General features: G+C 50.1%; 1 protein-coding gene across 1 annotated transcript in view; it reads right to left on the bottom strand.

The window, feature by feature from the left end:
- Positions 1 to 17,487, bottom strand: part of GSG1L (GSG1 like) — a 55,736-nt gene that overhangs the window by 19,398 nt on the left and 18,851 nt on the right. The window contains exon 2 of the mRNA XM_075011102.1: positions 3,017 to 3,064. Within this exon, the coding sequence (XP_074867203.1) occupies positions 3,017 to 3,064 (48 nt within the window). The remainder of the gene's footprint in view (positions 1 to 3,016; positions 3,065 to 17,487) is intronic.

The raw sequence follows: 17,487 nt of genomic DNA on the forward strand, positions 1-17,487 counted from the left end.
AAGCCTGCGGCCCAATATTCTAGTGCTACTTCACAAAGAGTTGTGCAAGCCAGCGAGACAGTAACCTAGGCTCAAGCTCCTTCTCTGGGCTCTGGGCTGCTCCTCGGAGAAGGGAAAAGCGTGCTTTCCTTCATTTCCTCCTTCCTTGGCTGCCAATACTTCAGCTACTCCTAGTACTGGGGTAAATCAGGACTGTGTTAGGAGGCACCTGAGTGGTGGTGGTGGAGGGGTCCAAACCAGCTAATGGTGGGGCAGGTAAAAGTATAAGTAAATTTGTATGAGGACCCCAGGGGAAATAGTTACAGCATTTTGTATTACAGAAGAACAGCCACATGGGGTGAGAGCAAGCGTCCATCCAGTCCCATAGCCTGTTTTCCATCAGTGGCCAGTACCAGATGCTTCCGAGGCAATGAACAGAACAAGGCATTTACCGAACGATCCATCCTTGTCCTCTGGTCCCAGCTTCAGGCAGTCAGAAGGTTAGAGACACCCACAGCATGGGGTTGTACCCCTGATCATCCTGCCTGGTGGCCAATGATGGTGTTAGCCAACATTAGCTAATGCAGGTTGAACCTCTCTAATCCAGAACTCTGTTGTCCAGCACCATCCGTAATCTGGCATGATTTGAGTTAGCCGGACGGCCACTTATCAGGGGCATGGCCAAGTTTCCTGCGGTCCCCTAAAGTTGGTTTCCAGCCTGCAGTCCTGGCTCTCAGCGTTCTGTGCTGTTACTTAACTGTAATTTACCCCTAAATCCCAGTAAGCTGTGGGAGTGTTTGAAATGTGCTAGACAAGATTGACCTCCCATTGTCTGGCAAATTCTCTCATCTGGCACTGGTCAGGTCCCAAGGGTGCTGGATGAGAGATGTTCAACCCGCACTCTTTTTGAATCCTGTTATATTTCTGTTCTTCACAACATCCCCAGCAACAAGTTTCATAGATTGACGGACCACATTGTGTGAATTGAAATTCCTTCTATTTGTTTTAAGCTTGCTGCCCAATAATTTCACTGAGTGACTCTCTTGCATTACGTGATGGAGTAAATAACACTTCCTTATTCACTTTCACCACAATAGACCTGATTTTACAGACCTCTACCATCTGCGCTTTGGTATCTTTCCCTAGCTGAACAGTCCAGTCTTTACTTTCATCCTATGGAATCAGTTCCACTTCTCTAATGGTTTTAGTTCTCTGTGCCTTTGCCAATTCCACAAGACCTTTTTTGAGATGGGGTGACCTGAACTGCCCACCACGTTCGAGATCTGGATGGATCATGGCTTTGTATAGCAGCATTATGACATTTTCTGTTGCATTCTCTCTCCCTTTCCTAATGGTTAGCCAAAAAAAAAAGAAAGAAAGAAAGAAAGAAGCTAAATTGCTGCTTCACATTGTGCAGATGTTTTCAGAGAACTATTCACACTGACTCCAAGAGCTCTTTCTCAAGTGGTAACACCTAATTTAGAGCCCATTATTTTGTACGTATCGTTGGAAATTTGTTTTCCGACATGCGTTACTTTTCACTTAAGTGCATTGAGTTTCATCTGCTGTGTTTGTTTCTTCGTCACCCACTGCCGGGGGATCCCTTCATAACTCTTCACCATCTGCTTTACACTTTGCTATCTTGAGTAACTTTGTATCTTCTGCAACAATGCCACCTCACAGGTGGAGTGGCGCTGGGCCCAGTACCGGTCCTTGAGGCTCCCTTCTCAATTTCTCCTCTCGCCTTTTCTCCATTTTGAAAATTGTCCTTTTGCTCCTACCCTTTGTCTCCATCTTTTAAGCAGCTACTACCGCTCCATGCGAGTTCAACCCACACGGTTAGGTGTGGTTCACTGGGCCTCTAGGCCACTTACACAGAGAACAGCCGCATCTCCGTTGCAGCCTTAGTTGAGAGGAAGCTGGCTTTTAGCCTACACTGTAGAGGCACCTGCACTAAACTTCCGAGGTCCCAGGTTTGAGTCCACCTGTGGGCAATTACGCAAGGACCTTCCTTCTTATCTCGTGCCAGCTTACTTTACTTAAGAGCCTTGGGAGTGGGACTCGGAGGCTATGGCTGCACAACAAGCGCTATTTTGGGACGCCGCGGTATCCCAGAATAGCTGCCAGCATCGACGCCACCTGCCCATTTTCCAGGTAACGGGCACGCTATTCCAGCATCCCTGTACATCTCGTCACATGAGGAGCACAATAAGCCCTTGATTTTACAGAGCCCGATTTAGTGGACTTTGGGAACAAGGGATGTCCCCCCTGCATCGTTCCCAAAGTCCTCTGGGGTCTGTAAAATCCTAAATCCCCACCCCTCACGCCCCCCCGAAAGATAACGCACTTGCCATGACTGTGGCCTGGAGGATCTGCTGCCTTCTCCATTGCAGCCGTCCTGCACTCCTCCCACCGGGGTGGGGCACATACCTAAGTGCTGTCTCCCCATGTACACGCGTGTGACGGTTCCTCCAGGGCACACGGTGGCCCTCCCAGCTGCCTGCAGTGGGGTCTCTCCAGGCTTGGGCAGTGGGGTCCCTCTAGCTGCGTCTGGTGGGGTGCCAGCCGCAGGTCCAGCAGCTCCAGCCGCGTGGTGGGGTCCCAACCACATGGTGGGATCCAGCAGTGGTGGGTCTGGTGAGTTCCCAGCTTTTTTGGTGGCGAGGGGGAACTGGGGCTTCCTAGCCGGGGCGGGTGGGCAGCAAACCCTCACTTTTAATGGACTTTCTGGACTAACGGCCGCCCCTCCCCGGCATTAGTCCATTAAATCGAGGGTTTATTATACAGGGGTGCCTCGAAATAGGGCTTTATTTTGGCACATGGCATCATTGAGACAGCTCCGCGGGCTGGACAGCCTATTTTGGAATCTACTCTCAATAAGCCGTGCGGTTTGCCTGGGCCCTTGGCCCGGCTGTGAGAGACCCTGGGGCGTTTTGAGGCGAAAAGCGAGTTTTGACGTGGAAGAGGTATGAAAAATCGTAATCGTGATCTCTGCAAAGGTGCAAGTGGAAGCAGGCTCGGTGGCCGCTGGTCTTACCTTTCTCAGAAGCCGGGGCAAGGTCGATAAAACTTCGACATTTTTCACCTTCAAAACAAAAGGATTTATTTTAAGAGACGGAAATTGACTTGGTTTTGGTTTATTTTCTCTCACTTCCAATGATGGGTATTACAGACTCTCCCACTGCTGGCACCAGCAGAGCATGCACAGAGAGCCGGCTGCTAGTGTGCCAATATCTACCATCCACCATGTGCTACTCCAGCATGGTGCGACCCTCCAGCAGGTCTCTGTGATGTTCCCTCTCCCTGCAAGCCGAGGAGAGATTCAGGAGCTGACCAGCTATTAGCAGAGTGCCCACAGCCACCCACAGTGGGCAACACGGGTTTCTATTGGTGGTGCCCATCTGCGCATCCCTTGGCGCACGTCACAAAATTTATTCTGCCCTCGGATGGAAAAAAATAGAAGAAACCTTGCAGGTAGGCCCCCCGTTCCCTTTCCAGACAGCCTCTGTTGGGAGCAGAGGACAAGATTACAGAGAAGGAATTTACCCTTTGACTGCCAGGGCCCAGTTCCTCCCTATGCTGGTGAATGAGGGGGTGCAGTCTGAGCCAGATCTGTTCAGGAGCTGCCAGGTCTTTTGCTGTACCCCAGCTGCAATGGGGCGATGCAGGGTTGCAGAATCAGTGGGCACAGGCCTGCCCTGGTCCCTGGCACTCCAGTTGGGGTGATGCAGTCTCCTTGTGCCTGGGTGCGTCCCAAGGAAGGCAGAGGGGTATTTTACACCTTCCTGTGGTCCTTTTGCACCAGATGAGCTCTGTCGGCCTCAGAGTTACTCAACCCCTCCGGCTCAGAGCAAGGCGCCCAGAAGAAGTGGCTGGCAGAACCTGTCCCGTGCTAGCACACACCTGTAGCCAGACATGAACCCCCCATTTGGCCTTTTTTTTTCCTCTTCCCCCCCACTGGGGGAGAGAGAGAGAAATAAGCAGGGGAGACAGGCGGCCTTTGATGTCCTGGGAACACAGGTGTGCTGTCTCGCCCAGCCTCTCTACTATACACAAAAACCAGACAGTGAATGGGCTAGCTTGATCTCGGTAATTGACACGCCTTGATCACTTCCCCAGGCTTGATCACTTCCCAGAAAGATTGGGGAACCCCGCCCATCACCTCCAAAGGTGCCCAATTGTCCACAATTCACAGGTGCAAATTGAGCCTTGCATCTTCCCTGGGAAACCTGGGGTTCAAACACTCTCCTCCCAATTGGCCACTTGAGACCAGGAAGAAGCCTACGTGCCACAAGGGGTATAAAGGGGCTTGGCAAACCACCCCCCCCTTTGAGTTTCAATCACCTACACCTGCTAGCCAGGTCTGGAATTAACTCCCGAGACTGGGGACGCCTGGTTCGTATCTACTTCCTCCCGAGGGATTGAGAGAATTTGGGTCACACTGGATCTAGGAGGCAGGGGTAAGAATTACACCTGTATTACACTTGTTTCCTATAGGAATTGAGGGAAAGACTCTGGTTCCACCAGGTCGAAGAGGCAGGGGTAAAAATCACACCTGCAACAGGCCTTTCTTGTGTACACATTAATTGTATTAGTTTAAGCTAGCTAGTTTGTCTAAAACTTTTCTTAAGTTAAATTGTGTTGTTTCCCCTTTAAGAACCATGAGTACTAACTTGTACTTTAATCATTTGTGTTAGTTAAATTGTTTCGATCTTTGTATAAATAAAAGTAACTGTTAAAGGCTCTCTAAGAGTAATTTTCCTCTTGCTGCTGTACCCGAACTAAACACAAACCAAAGAACCCAGCCTGCCCTGGCTGCTTAGCATGGCTGCTGGTGTAGCATCACCCCCACCTTTTTGCCTCACCAGACCTTTAGCTGGCACCTGGGCATCGGCTCACAGAATTGGCGCAGCGAGCAGGGTTTGTGCTCTTAGTTCCAATACAGCAGCATGAAGCCAGTCACTGATTTCAGCAAGGTAGAAAAGAGCTTTGCCCAGGAAGGTTGGGCTGACCCAAAATGGGATAAAGAAATGTTAGAAAGGGAATGGGAAAATCCCGAGGAACTGTGGTTGCAGTTCTGGAGTTGGAGAACTGCTTGTAGAATAAAGCAGAAAAAGGGAAAAGGAGCTTGTATCTGGCTATTTAAAAGTGCCCTACAAGCAGCATGTAACAGCCACGCTAATCTAAAAGCAGAATTAGAGAGAGTAAAAAGCGAAAGAGATGAGTTAGAGCAGCGCTGCCAGAACCTAGACACCCGACAGCGCCTGCTAAGTAATAATTTGGACCAATTGAAACAGCGCCTCACTCCATTAATAAAGAAGGAAGGAGTGGAGCGGAGGGCAAAATTAGAGAGCAAGCCCAGAACAATTAACCAAGCTAAGGTAGAGGCTGCTCTCTGGCTAGATCCAGAGGATTGGGATGGGGACATCTGGGATTCCTCTGATGATGAGGTATATTCCACCTATTCTTCCCCTGAGTTAGGAAAACCCCCCATCCACATGAGACCCATCATCACCTACCAAAAAGATCTCACTGAGCAGGGAGAGGGTGAGTCTAGCAAAAAGGCACAGCCACAACCCACCCGAATCACTACCCGCAGCTATGAGCCTGCAGAATTGAGAAAAATCCAAGAGGAGTTTGCCAAAAAGCCTGGGGAAGGAGTGATAGAATGGCTAGGCAGAATATGGGATACAGGAGCAGGCCATACACAGCTGTCCTCCCGGGAATGTGGGAGGGTAAATCTGGGTGCAGGAGTATTCCTTACCCCCAGGAATAAGGAGGGTCCGAAGTCTATTTGGACCTTTGCCTGTAGATGGGCTAGGGGAATCCACCGCACTGATAGAGGTGAACCCACTGTCACCCCATGGACAAATGGGGATGAACTTAAAGGAGCCCTGCAGACTGTGTCCATAACAGCTCTGCTCAACCGAACTAGTCCAAAGAATGGGAATGAAGAGGAGAGCCCATGGGAACAGAGGGTAAAAACCGAGGATTTGAGACCAGTGCTTAAAGGGGCTCCTGGACCTCATAGGGCAATAATGTTAGCCACCAGAAATCATGCTCAGGAGCATAACTACTCCTATCAGGAGATATTTGAACTTATGCTAAAAGACCTCCGAGAGTTTGGGGAAACTGAGGCACCACAGGCCAAAGTTCAGATGCGAAATTTAAAGGGAAATGATAAAAGACAGCAAGAAGGCTTTAAGCCTAGGCATGAGATAACCCCAGAGGAAAAGGAATTAAGAACTAAACTGTGGAAACAGTGTTTAGATCTAGGATACCCCCGAGATTTGCTGCATGGAATGCCTACCGGGAAGCTCGAGCTCGTGGCTGTCTTAAACAGGGCTAAGCAAGGGAGCGATGTGATTACTCCTAGTGCACCCCCCAGCTCCGATACCCCTTACACGCAGCTGCTGCAGCAATTACAAGAGCTGCAGCCACTAGTTGAAACTGACCAGGGAAGTTGACTAGCAGGGGAACAAATCTCTCTCTATATACATGAGCTCAAACCGGCAGGAAGAGAGAATCAAAGCAATAACCCCCAGATCCTAGTAACAGTAAATGATAAGACTACTGTCTCTTTCCTGGCAGACCCCTAGGGGTAGCCCAATTCGCAAGGGATTCCTCCCTACAAGAAAAGCCTCTCTGACTCCAGCAGCACCACTAGCAATCTCCAAATATGCCCCTGGGGATACTGTGGTATTTAAGCACCCCAGCCTGGGCACACACACTTGTATACTCCAGTCTTACAAAGGAAAGGGAGTTTGGATTATTGCAAACCCCCACAAGCTGCCACTAACCATTTCTCAGGCTTGGATTGTATCCAAGACCTGCTGACTTTGTGCTTTCTTTCAGGAAAGGAGTTAACAAGATAACAACCCACACAGGACTTGCAAATACACCTTAAGGGCTCTTCACTTATCAGCCTGAGCCGATCCCAACGCACACAATAGCATGACGCCCCAAACTAGCTGCAATGTTCCTCCTGATCACTGTGATCTCAGCTGCACCTGAGCACCCACTCAAAAACGCCATCCAGACCATTGCCTCTGCTGCTGGTGCTACAAACTGCTGGATGTGCACCCTGCTAAACTCCTCCACAGGACTTGGAGTTGAATTTGTTCCTTTAAACTTAAACGACTGGTGGAACAAAAGCGAATTTTTCCAGTGGGGACCAGCCTGGTTTGATGACAGCAACCCCAGCAATCACAACCTTTTAAATGACTCTGGGAAGGGAACTTGGGGGTGGCATGGACAATGGAGACCTACACTGTGGGGTCAGCCTTTGGAATATATAACAGGAACCTCCAGGGAAGTGTACCCCATCTGCTTGGAGAATAAAAATGGCACAGGACCCCACCTCGGGTGGTTAAGGGATCAGCAGTGCACCCACATTGTAAGTTTTAATGAGAAATTAAAAATCTGGGATATCTATCCCAGTACAACCCCCCCAAAAACCCTTAAGGTGCTGGGGATATAACATCTCCCACACTGGCACATTATTGCAGAGGGATGTCACTGTTATTCCCCTAAACTTTAGTCAATACCCCGAGGGAAAAGCCTGGTACGATCATTCCCTATTCATAATTCCCACCACTGGACAAATATACAACCCCACACTGGTAACCAGTAATACCCTACTCTCAAACCAGTGTGCCAGAGCAGACCTTTTTGCTGCAGACCAAGTCCTACAGGACCTGCTGTTGGCCTTGCATTGCACAACTGCTAATGACAGCCACTGTGCTACCCACCATATTCCAAAGAAAGGACCTGCTGGAACAGGGTGGTATAAGGGACCCTATTCCCCTATCCTAAAGAAAGGGCCAGGACTGTTTTTCATCTGTGGGCAACAAGCCTACAAGTATCTACCACTAAACTGGATAGGGCGCTGCTCACTGGGGCACGCTGCCCCTGGGGGACTTACTGTACACCCCCACATTATGGCTCCAGGTGTCACTAACCTTGGAAGTTTCTTGCACCGAATGCCAAGAAGATTTACCACAAACCCCCTTATAGAACGCCCTACAGGTTTCCACCAGTTCACCCGTGCATTCCTGCCCTGGCTTGGAGTAGCTGAGCTGGGAAAGGCACTAGTGAATGTATCTGGGCAAATAAAGCAGGCTCTAAACCGCACTGCAGATGCCCTAGGCTTGCTTAATGAGTAAATACAATCAGTAGCCCGTTATGCCCTACAAAACAGAATAGCCTTAGATGCAGTTTTAGCCCAACAAGGGGGAGTATGTGCAGTAATTAACCAGTCTTGCTGTTTTTATGTAAATAAATCAGGACAAATTGAACAAGACGTACTCGCTATAAAGGGCGCTATTAAGGTACTACATGCTGTAACTGAGGACGGGAAAATCTCATGGCTAGATTGGGTAGCCCAACACTTAGGACTTTCATTAACTCCATTCCTTCACTCTATTGTAAATACTATATTAACCATTTTACTCATTGTAATTGCTTGCTGTATACTTCTATGTATTGTTAGGCTTTTGCGTACACAGCTGTCTCCTCTGCACAGATCCGGTATATGGCATTGGCAAGTGATCCTAATCAATCCCTTGATCCAAAATTACCTAATCAGACCCTGCCAATAGGGCGGTTTTAGCTTCCTCCAAGGAGGGCAAGAGGTGCTGGCATCACCACCACCTTGCTTCCTGGGACGTAATAAGGCGTGTCAAGGGGGTGGAATGTAGCCAGACATGAACCCCCCATTTGGCCTTTTTTTTTCCTCTTCCCCCCCCACTGGGGGAGAGAGAGAGAAATAAGCAGGGGAGACAGGCGGCCTTTGATGTCCTGGGAACACAGGTGTGCTGTCTTGCCCAGCCTCTCTATTATACACAAAAACTAGACAGTGAATGGGCTAGCTTGATCTCGGTAATTGACATGCATTGATCACTTCCCCAGGCTTGATCACTTCCCCAGGAAGATTGGGGAACCCCGCCCATCACCTCTAAAGGTGCTCAATTGTCCACAGTTCACAGGTGCAAATTGAGCCTTGATTCTTCCCTGGGAAACCTGGGGTTCAAACACTCTCCTCCCAATTGGCCACTTGAGACCAGGAAGAAGCCTACGTGCCACAAGGGGTATAAAGGGGCTTGGCAAACCACCACCCCTCCTTTGAGTTTCAATCACCTACACCTGCTAGCCAGGTCTGGCATTAACTCCCGAGACTGGGGACGCCTGGTTCGTATCTACTTCCTCCCGAGGGATTGAGAGAATTTGGGTCACACTGGATCTAGGAGGCAGGGGTAAGAATTACACCTGTATTACACTTGTTTCCTATAGGAATTGAGGGAAAGACTCTGGTTCCACTAGGTCTAAGAGGCAGGGGTAAAAATCACACCTGCAACAGGCCTTTCTTGTGTACACATTAATTGTATTTGTTTAAACTAGCTAGTTTGTCTAAAACTTTTCTTAAGTGAAATTGTGTTGTTTCCCCTTTAAGAACTATGAGTACTAACTTGTACTTTAATCATTTGTGTTAGTTAAATTGTTTCTATCTTTGTATAAATAAAAGTAACTGTTAAAGCCTCTCTAAGAGTAATTTTCCTCTTGCTGCTGTACCCGAACTAAACACAAACCAAAGAACCCAGCCTGCCCTGGCTGGTTAGCATGGCTGCTGGTGTAGCATCACCCCCCCACTTTTTGCCTCACCAGACCTTTAGCTGGCACCTGGGCATCGGCTCACACTGGGTGCGTCCCAAGGAAGGCAGAGGGGTATTTTACACATTCCTGTGGTCCTTTTGCACCAGATGAGCTCTGTCGGCCTCAGAGTTACTCAACCCCTCCAGCTCAGAGCAAGGCATCCAGAAGAAGTGGCTGGCAGAACCTGTCCCGTGCTAGCACACACCTGCCCTAGTGCTACTGAAGCAGAACTGTGGCTAACAACGGAATGGGGCAGGGGGATTGTCTTTTGTGGGGTGAGGGCTTGTGGGAAAAGCCCATATAAAAATGCCAAAGATGCGTGAAATTGACCCAGCAGTAAAAGGCCTTTCTCCTTATCTCGGTACTGGGAAACAATCACCTGGCAAGAGCATCCATAAGCCACTGGAAAAGAGGTGGAGCAGCAGGCAGATACAACGAGGAGCTGAGCAGCTCCGCTCTGCCTGTCATAGTGCCCTACATGGCAACAGAGAGGTCGCCGGGTTAGTCTGTATTCTAACAAAACCAACCAGCGGTCACGTCGCACTTTACAGACTAACCAAACGATTTGTGAGGGGATGAGCTTTCGGAGGGCAGACCCACTCGCCCAGCTCTGAAGGCCAGGTCTGAAGAAGTGGGTCTGCCCCACGAAAGCTCATCCCCTCACAAATCATTTTGTTAGTCTCAAAAGTGCGACTTGACTGCCGGTTTGTTTTGCTGTGCCTGGATGTGTTATGGCTTCAGCCAAGCGACTCGGCTGCCTCCCTGCCTAATCCCCTTCGGTTGAGTGCTCTGGTGAGTGTGTTACAGAGAACCAGACCCAGCACCGGTACCCAGGTGAGGCTGCAGGGGCAGCCCAACCGTGTGCCTCAGTGAGTGCTAGCAGATGCAGCACCAGCAATGTTGGGGTGACACTGAGCAGCCCAGTCTGAGACCAGGACCCCCTTCTGCTTGCAGTCAGAGTGTAAGAAAAGGACAACAGGTCAGTTCAGCCAGCCAGAGGAGGAGAAGGGACCAGTGAGCCAGTTGCAGTGACAAGCAGCAATCACAGCACACAAGGGGCCTGGCCTGGCTGCCTAGCCGTCATGGCAGAGGAGCATTAAGGAGGGATTTGAAGGGGCGGTGAGGTGGCTTTTCAGGCAGGGAGCTCACCCCAAGGCCCGGGGGAGAGGGAGGTGGCAAGAGAGAAGAAAACTGGGCTGGTGAGCACTCAAACTGGCTTCCTTTGCACTGTAGAGGTATAGTCAACAGTTCAACGGCTTGTGCGAGGTAGGCGGGGTAGCAAAAAAGGATATGGTTAAAAGAAAGGGTACAGGTTGAACCTCTCTAATCTGGCACTCTCTCCTCTGGCAACATCCGTAATCCGGCATGATTTTAGTTCGCTGGATGACCCCTTTTCATGGGTGTGGCCAAGTTTCCCATCACCTCCTAAAGTTTGTTTCCAGCCACCAGTCCCGGCTCTCAGTGTTCTGGGCTGTTACGTAGCTGTAATTTACTCCTACATGTCTTCGAAGAGCTCCGTAAGCAGTGGAAGTCTGGAACCTCCACTCAGCTGGAAAATTCTCTTGTTCGGCACAGGTTGCCGGACTACAGAGGTTCAACCTGTTGTCTGGCTTTGAGGCTACAGAGAAGGGGGAAGCCAGTGGAGAGATGTGTGGCAAGGGAGGACGCGGCTGGAGTGAAGAGGCTGAGAAGTGAACTTTGCAGGAGTGTCTTGGAGAGCTGTAAGTGAATGGAGATGGCCTTTGTCAAGGCCAGGGAAGAGACCATCACAGAAGTCACCATGTGACCTGATCGAGGTATAGGTGACAGCTCTAGCTTTGCGGATGGAGGCATGGCTGGGTCTCTGGGATGTTGGACAGGGAGAAGTTTTAGACATGGCCTGAGCTGATAGGTCCAGAAAGCTGCCAGGGTTGCAGCTGCCACCCCCATTATAGGCCTGAGTGGCAGAGGGCGATGAAGTTGTCCAAGCCAAGATTTGGTTTTGAGAGGAGAGGTGGGTGGATGAGTCGATGGCAAAGATGGAAGCTGAAGCTTTGTTTTCGAATGCAATCGCCAAGCAATAGGGCAGGGATGGGCAACCTGCAGCCCATGGGCGGGATCCAGCCCAGGGCTTGCTTTGATCCAGCCCCCAGGGCACGCCAGTGCCGACTCGCCGCTGCAGGGGGAGGAGGCGGTTCTGCACGATGCCATTCCTCCTCAGCAGAGACTGCAGGGAAACTAGCATAAGGAAGGTTGTTTGGTCACTTCCAGGCTCTGCCCCCATCACTCCTATTGGCTGGGAATCACGGTGCCTGAGAGTGCCGGGTGGGGCAGAGGCATCTGTGTCCCCTCCTGGAGGCTGCATTAGGTAGGCGCCCCCATCTCCTGCCCCCTCTCACGTCCTCCCTCCCACCCAGATCCCACACCACAGCCTGCTCCTGCACCCCAGCTCCCACCAGGACTCCTGCTAATTTTTTGTTCTATTCATGGGCGGAATAAATTTTGTTGTGTGGCCTGTGCGGATGTGCACTGCCCATAGAAACACACACTGGTGGCTGTGGGTGCTCTGATAACCCGCTGGGCAGCACCTATATCTCTCCTGGGCAACCACCCAAGCACTCAGCTCACAGCCCTGCCTCCCACCCAGGGCTCCCACCCCACTCCTCAGCCTGGTCTAAGTGGGGGTGCTGAGAGCCACTGAACCGCACTGTAAACCCTGCAGCTATTGGAAACTACTTCAAGCCACTGCACCCCTAGTTCCAGCACCTATGCCAGTCCCATCCCCAGTCCTCGCCAGCACCCCCACCTCCAGCCCACTTCCACACACTCCCACCCAGACCCCCTGCAATGGGGTTCAGGGGTCCCCAAGCTCTGCACCCCGTCCGCAGGCAGGAGTCACTCTCACTCAGCAGGAGAACAGCAGGTTTATTAGCCAATAGGGCACAGCATCCTACAGAGGTGTCAGTACAGCCGGCGGAGACAGCCAGTCCCATCCATGTCAGGGAGAGGAGGCCCCAAGGGGCCCCCGGATCTGGGACCTTGCCCCCTCCTTTGTCTCTCTCTCTCCCCCAGCCCAGACCACCTGCTTCCCACCTCCCAGTTCCAATTCAAACCCCTCAGGCTCCACCTCCCCCTTTGTCTGCAGTACAGGGGTGTCACCTGCTCTCCTCCATTACCCTCAGCAGGAGCCCCACCCGCTCTGTGAGCCAAACACATACACACACCTATCCCCCACTACATCACAGCCCCCACCCCATCCCACTCCTGCACCCTACCTCCTGCCCAGACGCCCCACCCCCAGCCTGCTAACAGCTAGTGATGGGTTTGTCCTCCAGGACCTCAGCGGGTGTTTTAAAACCCCGCTCCACTTCTAGCTTTTTCAGTGTCCCCGAGCAATGAGTTCCCCAGGCTGCCTGTGGTGTGTGCAGAAGTCCTTCCTTTTGCGTGTTATATCTGCTGCCTACTCATTTCCCTGGGTGAAGGATCAGATAATGCTTCCTTATGTGCTTTCTCCATGAGGCGCAATTTTATAGACCTCTGTTTTATCTCCCCTTAGCTGCCCCTTTTCCAAGCTGAAGAGTCCCCATCTCGTTAATCCCCAGCTGTTCCTTACCCCTAATTATTTGTATTGCCCTTCTTCGTACTTCTTACAGTAGCTTTTTTGAGAAGGGGTGACCAGAACCGCACACAACAACCTTCGAGCTGTGGGCGTACCATGGATTTATATAGTGGCATCATGATATTTTGTCTTATTATCTCTTCCTTCCCTGAGTGTTCATAATATTTTGAGACGGCTGCCGCAGACTGCACAGGCTTTTCAGAGAGCTGGCCGTAATGATGCCAGGATCTATTTCTTGAGTAGCAGGAGCTAAGTTATCGTTAAGAGCTTTCACAAGTGGCCCCCTTTCAGCACGGTGCGTATAGGGCGACTGGGGCTTGGGAAGGGGGCTCTAATCCCACATCATTGTCACAGGCCAGGAAAATGGCTTGGCGTTGGTAGCTGAAACCGGCTTAGATTTCTGGGGCCGGTGGAACGCAGGGTGACCAGGAGGCAGAGGGGTTCAATGATCCCAGTCCCCCCATATCAGCTAAGCCAGAAGTTGGCAATTTTTTTCTTTTGGGTGCAGGCTGAGCTACAGCTTCCCCTGGTAGCGTCACTTCAGCGGTGGATAACCACCATGTCCTTTGCAAGGGACGAACCCGCCTCTTGGCCCACGCTACTCTGAAGGAGGGGGGACGCCGCCCTGCATTCCCCAAGCGCAGGAGGAGGTGGCGGGGTGGAGCCGGGGGCGGAGGTGGGGAGAGGGCGGGCATGGATGCAGCAGGGGTGGGGGAGGGCAGGGCATCGGCGGGGAGGGAGCAGAGCATGGGGGGGCCGGGGCAGAGGCATGTGGCTGATGTCCCTCTGGAATCTCTGCACTCGTCACCTCTGGCAGACAGTCGGTCATTGGAAATTAACTAGTGGAGAAGGCCCGCTCGCTCGGCGCACCTGGCAGGAGCAGGTGCCTTTCACACCTTTTCTCTGAGCTCTGCACAGGCTTCCCCTTTGCTTCCAAGTGCCATGCCCGGCGTCGGTCCTTACCGGTAAATCCAGGGTCAGCATTAGACTCCCTGGGACTCAGGGGCCAATCTAAGGGGTGGGCCCCGGCCTGCCTTCTTTACCTGCATCAGTGGGGCCAACAGCCCCCCCAGGCAAGGTGGGAGGGTGACCTGGCTCTCTGCCCCCAGAAGGGGCGGGGCCAAGGGTGCACAGGGCGGGGCTTGCCCTCCCTGACACTCCCTCAGAGCTGTGCATGAGGTGGCGGCCAGAGGTCTGGGCTCCTTTGAAACTGCTCCTTTCGCCCCCCACCCCACCCCTCCCGTTGGTGAGCCTGACCTGCACACAGAGGGGTTTGCTGAAGACAAAGCCCACCCCCACACCCCCCGGTTAGCGGGCCGCTGCCACTGCAGTTTTGCTAGAATCTTGTACACCCAGAGACACTGCCCGTGGAGGCGGGATTCTGCTTGTCTGGTGCCTGTCACACTCATTTATCACAGCGGGTGAAATTCTCTCTGCAAGAGACTTCCCATTTGCTATCTCGGCCACCCTGCGAGGCGTGTTGTTCCTGAATGGGAAGCAGCTCCTGGGAGCTGGAAGGTTGATGTTTGACCTTTCTTCTTTAAGCAGCCATAGGGATTATATGATGATTTCACTCCCCCAAAACACTCACCCACCAGACCAATGTAACTGCCTCATTGAATGTGATGTGCCCCAAGGGGACCAATAGCACAGCTAGGAAGTGATCATGGTAATAGAGAAGAGTCCATTTCAGCCTAACATTATGTAATTAACATGCAGCCGGCTGAAAGCTACTGAGTGAAGGTTTTCTGTCATTTTCTTGCGATTTCACCTGCTCTAGCCGTGACAGTGAGACCAAAAATCTAATAATAGAAGAAAATAGCAAAATGCTGCAGAGACCCCAAAACTGAGGGTTTTATTAAGGGCAATTAACTAGCTACACAAGCCACTGTAAAATGTTAGCTCAGCATCCCAGGAGTCTGACTGGAACACAAAGCATCAGAATGACAGTTGTGCTAAAATAACAAAGTATTATTGTACTGCCATTGCTGTGAGTTATTATGTTTCTTTTCTATCATTCTAAAACTATCCTGAATAAGAAAGATTAAAAACAAGGTTGTGGAATTATGAGGAAAGGAAAATAATTGCTGATGAAGAGATAGAAGAGGGATACTTGGAAAACAGGAGAAAATATACATCAGCTGGGGTGAGTTACAGGCATCTTTAGGTATTAAAGGGGCAAGATAATTAGGAAGAGAAATGTAAAAAGAAAAATATAAATGATAATTGGAGAGGTTCAACAACATTGTACTAAACGTCCAAAGAGCCATACTAATAAAATAAAGGTACATAATTTTTAAAAAGAACCCTGCCTTCCAGGGGAAGGTAAAGCAGTAAACAGTTAGATGAAAGAATATAAATAATAGACAAGAAAGGTGCTCATAACAATGAAGAGAAGTTAAGACATGCAGGTGGGATGCGAAAGGTGTCAGTGAAAAATTAATTTCCAATCAAGTTAAAAATACAAAGGAATTTTAAAAGAATTTATCAGGAACAAGGAATTCTAGCAATAGTGTACGTCCATTACTAGGCCGACTTACTAAAATTGTAACGCTCGTCAAAACATTTTCCACTGAAGGTTTTTTTTTTATTAAAAACGTTTTTGATGAAACAGAAACCTGGAATTTCTTGTAAGAAATTTTCCATTTTCTTTAAAATTTTGCATGGTTTTATTAAAAAGAACTCAATCTTTGGTTTTAAAACCTGAAAAATGCAAAATTTAGTTTTCAAGTTTCAAAAACTAACAGTTGCTTGGTTTTCCACTTTGTGATAGAAGCACAGTGGAAATTTTTAAACTAAAATAGCAAAAAAAATCCTTCCAATTCCTAATTCTATAAAACTGTGTACACAGATGCAAAAGATCTTTTTTCTGTGTTTGGAAAGAAGCTGAAAGAAGTATTCACGTGTGCAGTAATGAAATATTTCCATCCCAACCCTATCTAAGAAGGATATGAAACTGCAGCTAGTAAAATTAAATATTTTCAGCTTTTCACCGTTTGAGATCTTGTGGCCAAGAGTTATAAAAGAATTGGCCAAGATGCTCTATGGTTTGTTATTTTCACGTAAAACTTGTTATGTAGGAGACATTGTAGAGGACTGGAAGAAAGATTTAAAAGAATTGTGTCATCACTGTGGTGGTACAGGAAGCGGGAGTGGGAGCATAGCTGAGCTGGACTGAGTGCATAGCCACCAAGTTCAGGCGAGTTTATATTTGGCACGGCTTGGTCACACCTCTGCTGCCACTACCCACTGCTTTAGCTAAGTTGTGTTTTATACTCACATAGGCTCAGAGCTAGCACAGGTATGCGTGCTGGGCAAGCAGAGAAATTGCTTGTAGCATAAGGCCAGTCTCCTGTCTCCCTCTGTGGCATTTCCTCCAGTCCCCAAATTACTTTCTCCTTTTTGCAAACTCCCCAGTTTGATTTAAAAATCCTTTTTCACACGTGAATGCCAGATCCATTTGCAGGGTTCTAGTACTGGCCTCACCGAGGCCATATACACTGGTTAAAAATCACCTCCCAACTCCTATGCCTCTGTTTATACATTCAAGGATCACATAAGCCACTTTTTCCCCTAGCATCACACTGGCTGTTTCTGCTCAATTACTTGCCCGCTGTGAATCCAAGCTCCCTTTTCAGACTTCCGGCGTTCAAGGACACAGCCCTCCTGCCCTCCCTGCTCCTAGAGGCATAGTGGTTTATCTGGGTATAGAAAAGCACATTTTCTTTGAATGAGTGCAGCTTCCCATGGTAGCAGAGGTATTTTCAGGGCTTTCCTGGTGAACGGAGATTTTTTTTTTAAATGAGCAGCAGTTCCCTTACCCGCGGGGCAGGGAGTTCTAGAGGCTGCTGGTTCCCCAGCCCTATGAATATTCACAGCTGGGTGCTCAGCTCCAGCCATGTTCAGAGACCCAGGGCTCCCAGTATTTGCAAGCTGCTTCATGCAGATCTGCAAAGGACCTGCCAAGGATCTGGGCCTGAGACAGAAGGCTCACAGCATGTGTCTCCTGGCTTCTCTGCCTGTGCCAGAGGAGGGTAGGGTGTGACATGATTGGCAGCCCCTCCTCTTTCCCAGTCCTCCTTGCCTGCCCCCTCCCCTCCACGCTGACAGCAAGCGGAGGGGACAGACCTGGCACCTGACCTGCTGCCTGAGGTAGCTTCTTAGGTGTCTTGCACAGGGCTGGCCTTAGGGAAAATGGCAACCTGGGCAAATTTACATTTTGGTGCCCCCATTACCCCGATCCCCCATAGGCTCCCCAC

Source organism: Carettochelys insculpta, chromosome 16 (genome assembly GCF_033958435.1).
Source record: "Carettochelys insculpta isolate YL-2023 chromosome 16, ASM3395843v1, whole genome shotgun sequence".
Taxonomy (NCBI): Eukaryota; Metazoa; Chordata; order Testudines; family Carettochelyidae; genus Carettochelys; species Carettochelys insculpta.